This window comes from Neomonachus schauinslandi, chromosome 9, assembly GCF_002201575.2.
Source record: "Neomonachus schauinslandi chromosome 9, ASM220157v2, whole genome shotgun sequence".
Lineage (NCBI taxonomy): Eukaryota > Metazoa > Chordata > Mammalia > Carnivora > Phocidae > Neomonachus > Neomonachus schauinslandi.
Window position 1 is genome coordinate 143,069,529 of NC_058411.1, and position 11,633 is coordinate 143,081,161.

The window sequence follows — 11,633 nt, forward strand, 5'->3', positions numbered from 1 at the left end:
ATTTTGTTTCTCAAAAATAGAAATAGCTAACATTCATTAAGCACTTCCTATGTGTCTGATACTATTCTAGGAGCTTTATGCAGATTAATTCATTCCTCACTGAAAACCCTCTGGGGTTTCATTATTATCTGCATTTCACGCACAGGGAGGCGAGGTGCAGAGAGTCAAAGGCCCTTGCCCAGGTCACCCAGCTCAGCGTTTGCTCGTGACGTTTCAACCCAGCCAAGCTCCAGAGCACATGTCCTCTGTTCCCTGGACACAGCCCCTCCTGGAAAACACAAGGTCGCACAGCCCGGGGCCCACCTGCCACACAAGCCCCATTCGTCCCAGCGGCCGGCCTCCTGCGTCTGGAGGACCTGCCAGGCCCCCACGGGCCTCGGGACTCGTCACCAGGTCCGAGCCAAGCCCCACCCCGGCAGGGGCATGCTGGACTCCCTCTGTGCTGTGACTCCCCTGGGCTGCTCAGCCCATTTTGAGAAGCCCTTCTGGTTGGAACTTTTTTTTTAAATATTTTATTTATTTGTCAGAGAGTGAGAGAGAGCACAAGCAGGGGGAGCAGCAGAGGGAGAAGCAGGCTCCCCGCGGAGCAGGGAGCCCGACTCGGGGCTCGATCCCAGGACCCTGAGATCATGACCCGAGCTGAAGGCAGACGCCCAACCGGCTGAGCCCCCCAGGCGCCCCTGGTTGGAACATTTTAAGTACCGGCTGAAATCCTCCTCCATCCCTCCCTCCATTTTCACCCTCCTGGGCGTCAGGGCAAGCCCTCCCTGGTGGAGAGAGCCTCCCTGTCTTGGAAGAGAGTGGTCTGGGCTCAGGGCTGGCCCCGTCTCTGGGGCAGACAGCCCCAGCCACAGATCCGCAGCCCCCGACTGAACTTGCTGCTGGTGCCCCTTTCAGCTGAGACTGACGAGCATCTGTGCCTGGTCCTCAGCAGGCGACCCCGGGACCCCCAGCCCCGGGCTCCATGCCAGCCGCAAGAGCCGCAGCGAGCTCTGTGTGGCTGGGAATCGAGGTCCTCGCCCGAGTTCTTGCCAACACGCGGCCATGCCAAGCAGCCCGACTCCAAGATCAAGTATCAGCATCCGTTCCCCCACGGAGGCAGGAGGAGAGGTTCCAGGCAGAAGCGCTGACGAGGCCCCAAGCATGGGATTAACTCATTTGCCATGTTCTGTTCAATTTGATAATCGCCCTCTCTCCAGACGAGCATTCATGGGAACTTCTGGGCTTTCAGGCCAGTTGTTAGCTGAGATGTGGTGGGCCCAGCACGGCCTGGCAGGCCCCTGTTCTCCGGCCCCCTCCCGTAATGCAGGCCCGGGCCACCCTTTTCCTCCTTCAGAGAACGCTTCTACAGCCCCCCAGGGGTCTTGTTAGGATGCAGAGGCCCGGGGTGGGGCCTGGCATCTGCATTTTGGCAAGCTCCCCGACCACACTGGAGCCCGGGGGCCCCCTCGTGAGCCCCGTCTGCAGATGGGGGACTGGTCAGAGCTACCAGGCGACTCGCCCAGGACCTCGCAGCCTGGCCCTCGGCAGGGCTGTCCCCTGCACACCCAGCCTGCTGAGGGGGCAGGGGTGACAAAGCCCGGTCCCTGCCCTGGGGGCCGCACAGCCCCACTGACGGAGCCCCCTCCCGCCCGGTCCCACAGGTGCAGAGCTTCCTACGGGGCTGGTTATGTCGGCGCAAGTGGAAGACCATCATCCAGGACTACATCCGCTCGCCCCACGCCGACAGCATGCGCAAGAGGAACCAGGTGGTGTTCAGCATGCTGGAGGCCGAGGCCGAGTATGTGCAGCAGCTGCACATCCTGGTCAACAACTTCCTGCGCCCGCTGCGGATGGCAGCCAGCTCCAAGAAGCCCCCCATCACGCACGACGACGTCAGCAGCATCTTCCTGAACAGGTGAGCTCCCTCAGAGGCCGGCCCACCTCGGGCGCTCGGCCACAGCGGACGGAGACCGCCCGGCGCCGCTGAGCAAACGGCCCCCACGGTGTGGAAGCCGCCCAAGCCACGTGGCTCCAAGCCACCCCCCCCCGCAAGTGTGGGTGCCGTGTAGTGGGTGGAGGTGCCCCACTGGGGCATCGTGTCCCCCGGGGCAGGCCCGGCATGTCTGGAGATGCATCTGATGGCCAGAACCTGGCTGGGCTTGGGCGGTGCTGTGGGCCGCGAGGGGGCCAAGGCCAGGGCTGCTGGGAACCCCGGCGGGGCACAGACAGGCCCCCCAACAGAGGCTCATGGCTCCCGCCGTGTTAATGCTGACGCTGAAAAGCCGCGGTGGAACTGTTCCGAGTTTTAAATCTGGCCCCAGAACGCTGACTGTGCTCCGCTCTACCCCAATGCGGCCGCAAGGACCTAGAGGCCAGGCTCTGTGCCGCACGGTCCACCTGCCCTGCAGACGCACTTGCCGTTCCCAGATGGCGACTCTGGCATCACTGTGGGCCCCGTGCTGCCCCAGAAGGCCGAGCTAGGGGCCACCCTTCGGCTGTCAACCTCTTTTTAAAAGGGGTTTCTTAAGAAATGGTTTAAATAGATGAGCTTTTCGGTGGGTGTTAAAATTGGGTGAATGGACGTGAAAACACGTAACCAGAGTGCAATGTGTGAGCAACCCCCCCAGGAATTAGGGTGGGCCGCCGTGTACCCCGAGATGTTCCTTCGGCTGTGATCCTGCCAAAATACGCCTCACTCAGCCGCTTCACTCACCCTAACCGGCCCTCACCCAGGCCTGCCCCACGGTGGTCAGGACCCAGGGGGTGCCGGGTGCGAGGGGCCTGTGGGGTGGTCCGGAGGTGATGGAGAGGTGTGGACGCCGGTCAGGGGTCCGGTTAGAGAGGCCCAGAGTCATTGGGATGGGCAGGCTGAGGCCGTGGGTGTGGACGCCGCACCAGGGTCGGGGCAGGAAAGAGACGGACAGACAGACGGGGCGGGGAACAGCCTTTGACCTCATAAGACCTTCTAGAAATTGAACCACCTGGCCTTACAAGGTTGATGCTTAATATACATGTGGAACAGAATTTTTAAGTATTACATAAATGCCCTTATTTCCTAAAACCAAGAAAATCAATTACCTGTTGTGAAATAGGGTAACACTTACCCCAGAAACTGCAGTGGGGTCTTTCCGATGGGGTGGCAGGATGCACCCCTTCCTGAGCACCCCGCGTGGTGCAGCAGGGTCCACAGACATGCACACGTGAGCGCAGGAGCGGGGACCCACCCTGTGCTTCTCTGCTGGGAGGTCTGGGGTGGAGCCGGGGAACCCCATCTCCCACTGGTGCCGCGGCCACGGGTCACGGACTGCACCTGCAGGCAGCCGCCTGCCCAGAGGCTCAGTGCGGCTGACCCTTGGACACCTCGGGGGTGAGGGGCGCACACTCGGAAATCCACACATAGCTTTGGGCTCCCCGAATCTTAACTACGGATAGCCTTACTGATGACATAAGTCAGTCAACACGTAATCTGCTCGTTAAATGGTTTATAGACCGTAACTTACAATAGAGAAAGCTGGAGAGGAGAAAACAGTGTTCAGAAAATCACAAGGAAAATACATTTTTGGCGCCGTACTGTATTTATCAACGAAACCCGCAGGTAACGGCCCACGGGGTCCAAACCCAGGCCGTTCGGGGGTCAGCTGTGCTGTGGGAGGCATTGGTACCCTTCTGTGCTGCACCAGGTTCTCGCATTTTAGGCCACGATTGCAAGCCTTTGGTGACCGCTTGTCACAACCACTAAGAAACGTGTGCTTTTGTGTTTCTTTAATCTTTCCATGCTTTTATTATTCTTCATCGATCTTTCATGGCCTTCTTTTATCCTGGAGTCTTCAGTTAAGAGTTTTTAGGCTGGCTCCCCTCCTTTGCTCAAAAGTTGTTGAAAAAAATAGCCCATGGTTTTTATCTCTCAACGAGTGCGCAATCAGGTCAGAGGCCTTTGCCTGAGGATAAACAGGAGGGAGGAAGCCCCCTCCTCCTGGCGCCAGGTTCTTGCCATTGCGGTCTCACTGATCCTGGTCCAAACAGCGGCAGCCTGATCAGTTCTCACGGCCTCCAGGAGCGTACCTGCCTCTTACAGGGGTTGGAGGATCCAGTGAGGGGTTCATACACAGCATCTCGCACCGAGCTACGTGTCCGGTGCTCCATGGGAGCAAGATATTAACCTAACAGTCACGCCCCCGGTGATGCACCTGCCAGGAACGGAATCCACATCGAACGGGAGGGGACGCTTCCCTCCTCCTCTGTGAGGCCAGCGTCCCTCCAGCATCCAAAGCAAAGTCTGTTTCCTATCGGATCTTGTAGATACAGAACATTACCAGGTTGGATCCAGAAATAATCATGAGTAAATGAAATTTACACCAAGAATGGAGGGCTGGTTCAACATGGAGAAGCAATCAATGTATTCCACTCTGTTTTTCTTACTGTTTTAAGTAAGAGAACCTAGTGAGCATATCCGGGGATGCACGTCCTCTGGGTCTGGCTCCCTCTTCACCCTGGCCCTGATCTCCAACGGGAACAGGCTGGAGTTCTTTCCTTCTCCGCGGGGCTGAGCTGGGGGAGGAATGACCAGGAGTGGCTGCCTTGTGATCATTAGCAGCTCACTGGATGGTCCGTGGGGTACAGCGTGACCTTCACCGTCCGTCCTCTGTGCCCTCGTGAGCACAAGGGGTGACGCTTCCCTTGCCCTCATGACAACCCCAGCCAGCACTTGGCGGGAGTGAACATTCTGGATGATGCTCACCATGTTACGGTGGCGCTTCGTGGAACCTGCTTTGCACCTGCGTGCTTTCCAGTCCTCAGCGACGCCCCATGAGGCTGGAGCTCAGAGAGGTTGCAGGATGTGCTCAAGGGCACACAGCAGTCGTGTGTGCTGCAGTTTTAGCCCAGCCCTGTTTACTGTTAAGCTCTGTACTCCCCACTGCCCTGCTCAGTAGCAGGCTGGGATCCTGTCCCCTGACCCCCAGCCTCCTCCCCCTGCTCATGGTCGCGAGGGTCTGGAGGTGCACTCCACCTTGCCCCTGCATCGCTGGAGAGCCTTCCCCTGCACGTGAGCCCCTCTGTGGAGGCAGCACCCGGGACGCGGGCAGACCGCCTGGCGCCTCTGCCTCCAACCATGGAGGCTGCTGACCCACTTTCGGAAGAGATTCCTGCACATGGCTTTCTGTTGGATTTGGTTTTAGGCTGAGAGGTCCGGCCCCGTTGGAAACCTGATGCTAACTTGGTAGTTGCTGGAGCTGGGGAAGGACTCTGTCCAGGCTGGCGGATTCCTGGAGGCTGCTGCAGGGTGGGGAGGGGTTCACGGTGTGCTCCCCCAGTAGGGGAAGAAAGGTCTTCAGAGTAAACATGTGCAGGAGGTTTGGGTTAGCCCAGACAAGAAGCTCGCACACTGGGGCTATCTCCCTGCGGTGGAAACCTCTCCCGGCCCCCCTGCGCTGGGCACCATAGGTGTCGCCTGCGACCAGAGGCATCCTGCCCCGGGGGGCGGGGGGCGCAAGTGGCTTGTACATCGATGCCCGCTCAGACTGATGGGCAGTGGCCACCTGCTGTCCTGGGTTGAGCAGGATGGTGAGACCGGGGACGGCGGGGAGGGCAGCGTGCCACCAGGGATTAGTCGTGTCTGCACGGGAGGGGCGATGGGTAACGGGCTGTGTGGACGGGCAGAGGGTGGGGCGGGAGTGCAGGGGCCAGCCTCTGCCCGCCTACTCTGGACTGCCCATGGGTGAGTCACGCCCCTTTCTGGGCTCAGGGGGCACCAGGCAGAATGAGCACGTCCCAGGTGTGTTCCGCAGACGGGTCACTGCCTCTCCCTCGAATGTTCTTCCCACCCTGCCGTCCTTGACAGGCGTCTCCTGCTCTGTCTTCACGTCTTCCCTTGGCTGTCACGTCCCTGGCCACCCCCATGTCCCTTGCCATGTCCCTACTTATGTGTTCCCAGGGCCCTCTGCTGCTCTTTGTGACACCCATCACACTTAAATAATGACTTACTCTGTGTCTGGGTCCTGCTTGCTGTGGGTGGGGTCAGGGCCATCGTGTACAGCTACACCAGCTATGCACTGCACAATTCAGGGTCACTATTCGCATGGGCCAGGGATCAGCACAGTTTTTCTGTAGAGCACCAGATAGGAGGTATTTTAGACCTTGTGTGCCATGTGGTCTATGTTGAAAGTAAGCAATCACAGGCGATCCATGAATGAATGCGGATGGCTGTGCTCTGATAAATCTTCACTTATGGCTGCTAAAATATGAATGTCACATATGTTCACATACTATGAAATATTCTTTTGTTTTTTTCCAAACCGTTTAAAAATGTAAAAATCTTCCTGAGCTTGCAGGCTGTACAAAAACGGAGTGGACCAGCACCTTGGATGGAAAGATTGTGTGTCATAGAGTTGCCATGTTCACCCAAAATATTCTATAAATGTAATATAATTCCACCCAAAGTGCAGCATAGCAAAGTGATCTTGAAGTTCAACTGAAGGAATAAATACATATAAGTAGGTAACAGTGTTTTCAAGTAAGAACAATAAAAGAAACATGCCCAACTTTAATTAAAATGTTACAAAGTTTTATAAATATATTAAAAGGAATGAAAACAGCCTGAGGGTAGTGCCAGAAAGTAAGATAGAAAGTCTAGAAACAGACCTAAGACCGTATAAAAAGTAGTAACAGGGGGCACCTGGGTGGCTCGGTCGTTGAGTGGCTGCCTTCGGCTCAGGTCATGGTCCCAGGGTCCTGGGATCGAGGCCCGCGTCGGGCTCCCTGCTCGGCGGGAAGCCTGCTTCTCCCTCTCCCACTCCCCCTGCTTGTGTTCCCTCTCTCGCTGTGTCTCTCTCTGTCAAATAAATAAATAAAATCTTTAAAAAAAAAAAGTAGTAACAGTCAGAAGCAGCATAGGAAAGCAGCGGAAACGGCAGGCGTGTTTGATAGATGCAATCGGGCAGTTGGCTGACCTCACCGGGAGGATTGCATTTATCCCCCTCACTCGCATCTCACACCAGTTAACTGCAGTTGAGTAGTTTCATGTAAAAATGAAGCAACAAGGAAGTGCCTGGGTGGCTCAGTCGTTAAGCGTCTGCCTTCAGCTCAGGTCATGGTCCTCAGGGTCTTGGGATCGAGCCCCGCGTCGGGCTCCCTGCTCAGCGGGGAGCCTGCTTCTCCCTCTTCCACCCCCTCTGCTTGTGTTCCCTCTCTCTCTGTCTCTCTCTGTCAAATAAATAAATAAAATCTTAAAAAAACAAACCTTAAAAAAAAATGAAGCAACAAAATAAAACAGGTGTGTCTGCAATCCATACACACTCAGAAGCAGAAGACAGAAAGAAATGATATGCCTCACAAAGCAAAATGGAAAAACTTCCAAAAAATTAAAACAGCAAACACACAATCAGTGGGCAGATAGCTGAGCAAAAATGTCTACAACATGTATGTTAGGTTATGTGCTTCATATATAGGGTTATTTAAAATTAAGAAGAGACAAAATAGTAATTGGACATGGCTAGGGAATTCACAAAAGAAGAAATTCAGATGGCCAGTACATAGGAAAAATGTTCAAAGAACATAACAATGACTTTTTTAAAAAATCAAATCAAAATGAGATCATTTTATTTTCTTATGAGATGGGTGACAATGGTAGCTTCTAAGTAGTAAGATTACAGGTGAAATTCTCTCGGTTTGTACTTTAAAAACGGAGGCTTCATCAACTGTGTTTTTCTAGTCCTAGCTTATGATGTTCCTAACATGCTACTACAGTGGCCTGTGCAGTGTTGGAATTTAAGAAGGTTCATTTCCTCCCTAATGCATCCTGAGCAGTTGTCGCCTGGAGATGCCTGGGAATGGTGCCCCTGTGTGTTGCTGGGGCTGTGCTCAGGGTAGTCCAGAGCTGCCTGGCTCCCCCAAGAACCCTGAAAGTCCCCCGACCCCCAATCTCCTCATCTCAGATCAGATATTCTTCCCTTTGTGCATTCTCACACACACTTAGGTCAGTCAGTCTCTTGCTTCTGAACTGTCCAAGTGGTCTTCACACGTGGCTGGCCAAAGTTCTCGGGATTGGTACATGTTTGTTCACTCAACAGACTAGTTAGGGGCCACAGAGAGACAGAAACCAGCCTTGTCAAAAGTCACTCTATAGGGGACCTGCTGCCTAAAACTGAAAATGACTTCAGCCATTTGGGGTGGCCCTGGTCAGGGAATCAGTGTGTCACCACACCTGGGGGACCATTCTCACGGGACTTCAGGGAGAGGACAGTCGAGTCTCCATAATGACAGGACCCACGCTCAGAATGGAGCTCAGAACGCATCCTCTACTTGGAATCTCAATGTCCTCTCTGGCGCCATGTTTTTCTTCCATGCTGTACATCTGGCAGATGTGACCGAGTTACACTGTGCTGTTCAGCCTGGAGGTGTCATCTGGGTGTCTTTCTCCCTGACTCTCCCCTCAGCCTTCCCCTCTTCTCCCCCTGGGGTCTCAGGGGAGACCCCATGCTCTGCTGCCCACAGGCCCGTGCCCCCCTGCGCCTTCCACCCCCGCCCGGCCTGTGGTTCTGAGGCAGTGAGGCCCCCCCCCCCCCCCCCCCGGGACACACGGCGCTGGGAGTGGGGACCGCCCAGGGGCAGGAGGGAGGGCGTGTGAGCAGAGAGCAGAGGCTCAGGCAGCCCCAACCCCTCCTCTCAGGGCCTCACTTTTCCTGTCCAAGAACAGGGTGCACGACCTTAGCGTCCTTTTGGACTCCTCGGTCTGGTTCAAGGCAAGCCCCAGGCACACGGGGAGAGCCCCAGGTCTCCAGGGCGGTAGGAGCTGGGGTGGCGAGCGGTAGCAGAGGAGGATCGGCTGGCAGGGAGGGCGCTGCCGGAGGAAGAGGGAGCCTCTCCCCCGCGGGGACAGAAGTCCCCTTGTCCTCGGAGGATGGAGGACTGACGAGCTCTCTGTTCTGGGGCCAGCTGCCTGGGGAGCGCACATCCCCCCAGCACTCTCGGCGGTGACAGAGCCGGTGCTGGGGGGACACTGGCTCGTTTGCTTCCCTAACTTGTCCCAAAAGGGTGGTGGAAAGCTAGCATTTACTGAGCATCCACTATGCACCGGGCGCTGACATCATCCCATTGCTTGCAGCAGTTACCTCATTTCACCTCCTTATTTTGTGCAAAAAGATCTGAGGTTCAGAGAGGTTAGGCAGCTTGCTCAAGGCCACATAGCCTGGGATGGGGCGTAGGCTAAGTGCAGCCCTGTGGGTCTGAGGCCACAGCCCTGTATGCATGTTATCAGTGGCCTTTACTCCGTATTCTCCAGAGCCCTGGGCTCCTCTGGGGTTCCCCAGGGTCGCTCCCAGATGGCGAGAACTTGGGGGGCACAGGGAGACTGGCAGCCCTGGCCTAGGGAGCCCTGCTTGGGGCTGTCTTGGAATTCTCCAGCAATTCTTTTTTTTTTTTTAAGATTATATTTATTTATTTGACAGAGAGAGCGCGCGAGAGAGGGAACACAAGCAGGGGGAGCAGGAGAGGGAGAGGCAGGCTTCCTGTCGAGCAAGGAGCCCGATGCGGGGCTCGATTCCAGGACCCCGGGATCATGACCTGAGCCAAAGGCAGACGCTTAACGACTGAGCCACCCAGGTGCCCTTTCTCCACCGATTCTTAACAAGGGGTCCTGTGTACTCGTCCAGCACTAGACCCCACGAGTTGTACAGGCCATGCTGACAGGCTTTCACTGGGGACTCCGTGGAGGAAGCGGCTTGCTGCTGGCTCGGGGCCAGGGACATCCTGGAGGGGCAGGAACGCCCTGGGGCGCAGCTCACCCTGTCCTTTCCCTGCAGCGAGACCATCATGTTCCTGCACCAGATCTTCTACCAAGGCCTGAAGGCCCGCATCTCCAGCTGGCCCACCCTGGTCCTGGGTGAGTAGCCGGCCCCCCGGACGTCCCTCCCCAGGGCCGCCCTCCAGGCTGGTGGCACTCCCCTCACAAGCCCCCTGAATCCCTCAGGGGGAGAAGGGGAAACACATGTTGGCAAAAACCGTATTTCTAGGAGGAAGTGATATATTTTTAGTTACTTATCTACTTTTCCCTTTTAAAAATAATATCGACGTACCCGTTTGAGAAAATTTGAGAATCCAGAAAAGTAGAAAGGTTTAAAAATATCAGTCATAGTCCTCCCTCCGAAGATAACTGCCATAAACATCTCAGTGTGTTTTCTTCCAGTTCTTTTCTCTGCATAGATCTTGGGGTTTTTTTTCCCCCATTTTACATAGTTGCAAACATACTGAATTTAGATTTTGAATCTTGCTGTGGGTTGTTTTTTTTTTTTTATTTCAATCTTTTTACTTAACTTGATAGCACAAGTGTTTTGTTATCCTGGACGTGTGATTTTTCACGGTAGCGTAATGCTCCACTCCCCATCTCTGGCTCTTTGGAGTTGGTCGCACTTCTTGTTACAGGAAATAATCATCTGTGTGTGTGATTTTCTCCTTTTTACGGAGCATTTCCCTGGGATAGGTTTCCAGAAGGAGAATTTTTTAGAACAAAGAGCTTCTCTGCCCTTAGGCCATGGAGGCCTCTGAGTGGGTGGGCACTTTTTTGTTGTTTTCAAGTCATTGACCCCCCACTTTCCTTAAGGTCAGAATTCAAGCTGCCCCGGAAAGACGGGGCTGCCCCTGTGGCCGAAGCCCGGTTGAGCACGCTGTCCCCTGGTAGGGGACAACTCTAGCCAGGAGCTCCCGCTCGGAGTCTGTTTTTCTTTCTTAACGGGGTCTGTAAGCCGGGCTCCGTGGGTCCACCCCACCCATCAAGTGTTGAAGGGCGAGTCTGGGGAGATTGGTTGGGCCCTGGGGGGCTGGAGGGCAGGAGGACCCTGGGGCTGCAGAGCTGGGGAGGTCGGGAGGACCTGCAGAGGGCTGGAGGGCCAGACTCAGGAGGGTGTGCGGTGTGGTGGGGAGCCTGGAATGGGGAGCCAGGAGAGCTGGCTCCAAGCCCCTGCGGACTCACCTTGGGACCTCGCTCACTACCTCTGGCCCAGATGGGACACTCTGGGAGGGAGGCCTCTTGGGGGCCCTCCGTGTGACCCGGTGAGGGAGCCAGAGCAGGGGGCCACCACACAGTTAGGACCCCTCAGAAACTGCGGAGCCGGGCCGGCTCTTCAGAGTTGTGGCGGATCGAGGCTGGGGGCCCGCCTTTGCGCCCCCACCGCGCCGGTCACTGGGTGGGGTGTGGCTCCCCTCGGGGGAGAGCGGTTCCTGGCAGGAAGGACCCCGATGGGGAGCGCACGGGGAGCGCCCGCATCCTGGAGGGGCGGGGGCCGCCGCAGCGCCCTCTGCACTTGCTCTCCGGGGCCCTCTGAGACACGGGGGCCAGACTGGACGGGCCGTCTCTGCAGCTGTGATTCTGCTGGGGCTGCCCGTCTGTCCTGGAGGGGGCGGGCGCCGGAGTCCTCCCCACAACCGAGGGGCTCCCCGGGGCGGGGCTTTCCCGCGTGGGCGGGGCTCCCCGGGGCGCGGCTCCCGCGTGGGGCGGGGCTCCCCGGGGCGGGGCTTTCCCGCGTGGGCGGGGCTCCCCGGGGCGCGGGTCCCGCGTGGGGCGGGGGCGGGGGCTGGCCGCCGGGTGGGGCAGCCTCGCCAGCCCCCGCTGAGCCCCCCTCCCTTGCAGCGGACCTGTTCGACATCCTGCTGCCCATGCT

The 11,633-nt window shown here is 56.8% G+C and overlaps 1 protein-coding gene across 1 annotated transcript in view; it reads left to right on the plus strand.

The window, feature by feature from the left end:
• RASGRF1 (Ras protein specific guanine nucleotide releasing factor 1) overlaps positions 1-11,633 on the plus strand; it is a 101,872-nt gene that overhangs the window by 37,983 nt on the left and 52,256 nt on the right. Inside the window, exons 5-7 of the mRNA XM_044918143.1 lie at positions 1,644-1,897; positions 9,780-9,859; positions 11,603-11,624. Coding sequence (XP_044774078.1) covers positions 1,644-1,897; positions 9,780-9,859; positions 11,603-11,624 — 356 coding nt within the window. The remainder of the gene's footprint in view (positions 1-1,643; positions 1,898-9,779; positions 9,860-11,602; positions 11,625-11,633) is intronic.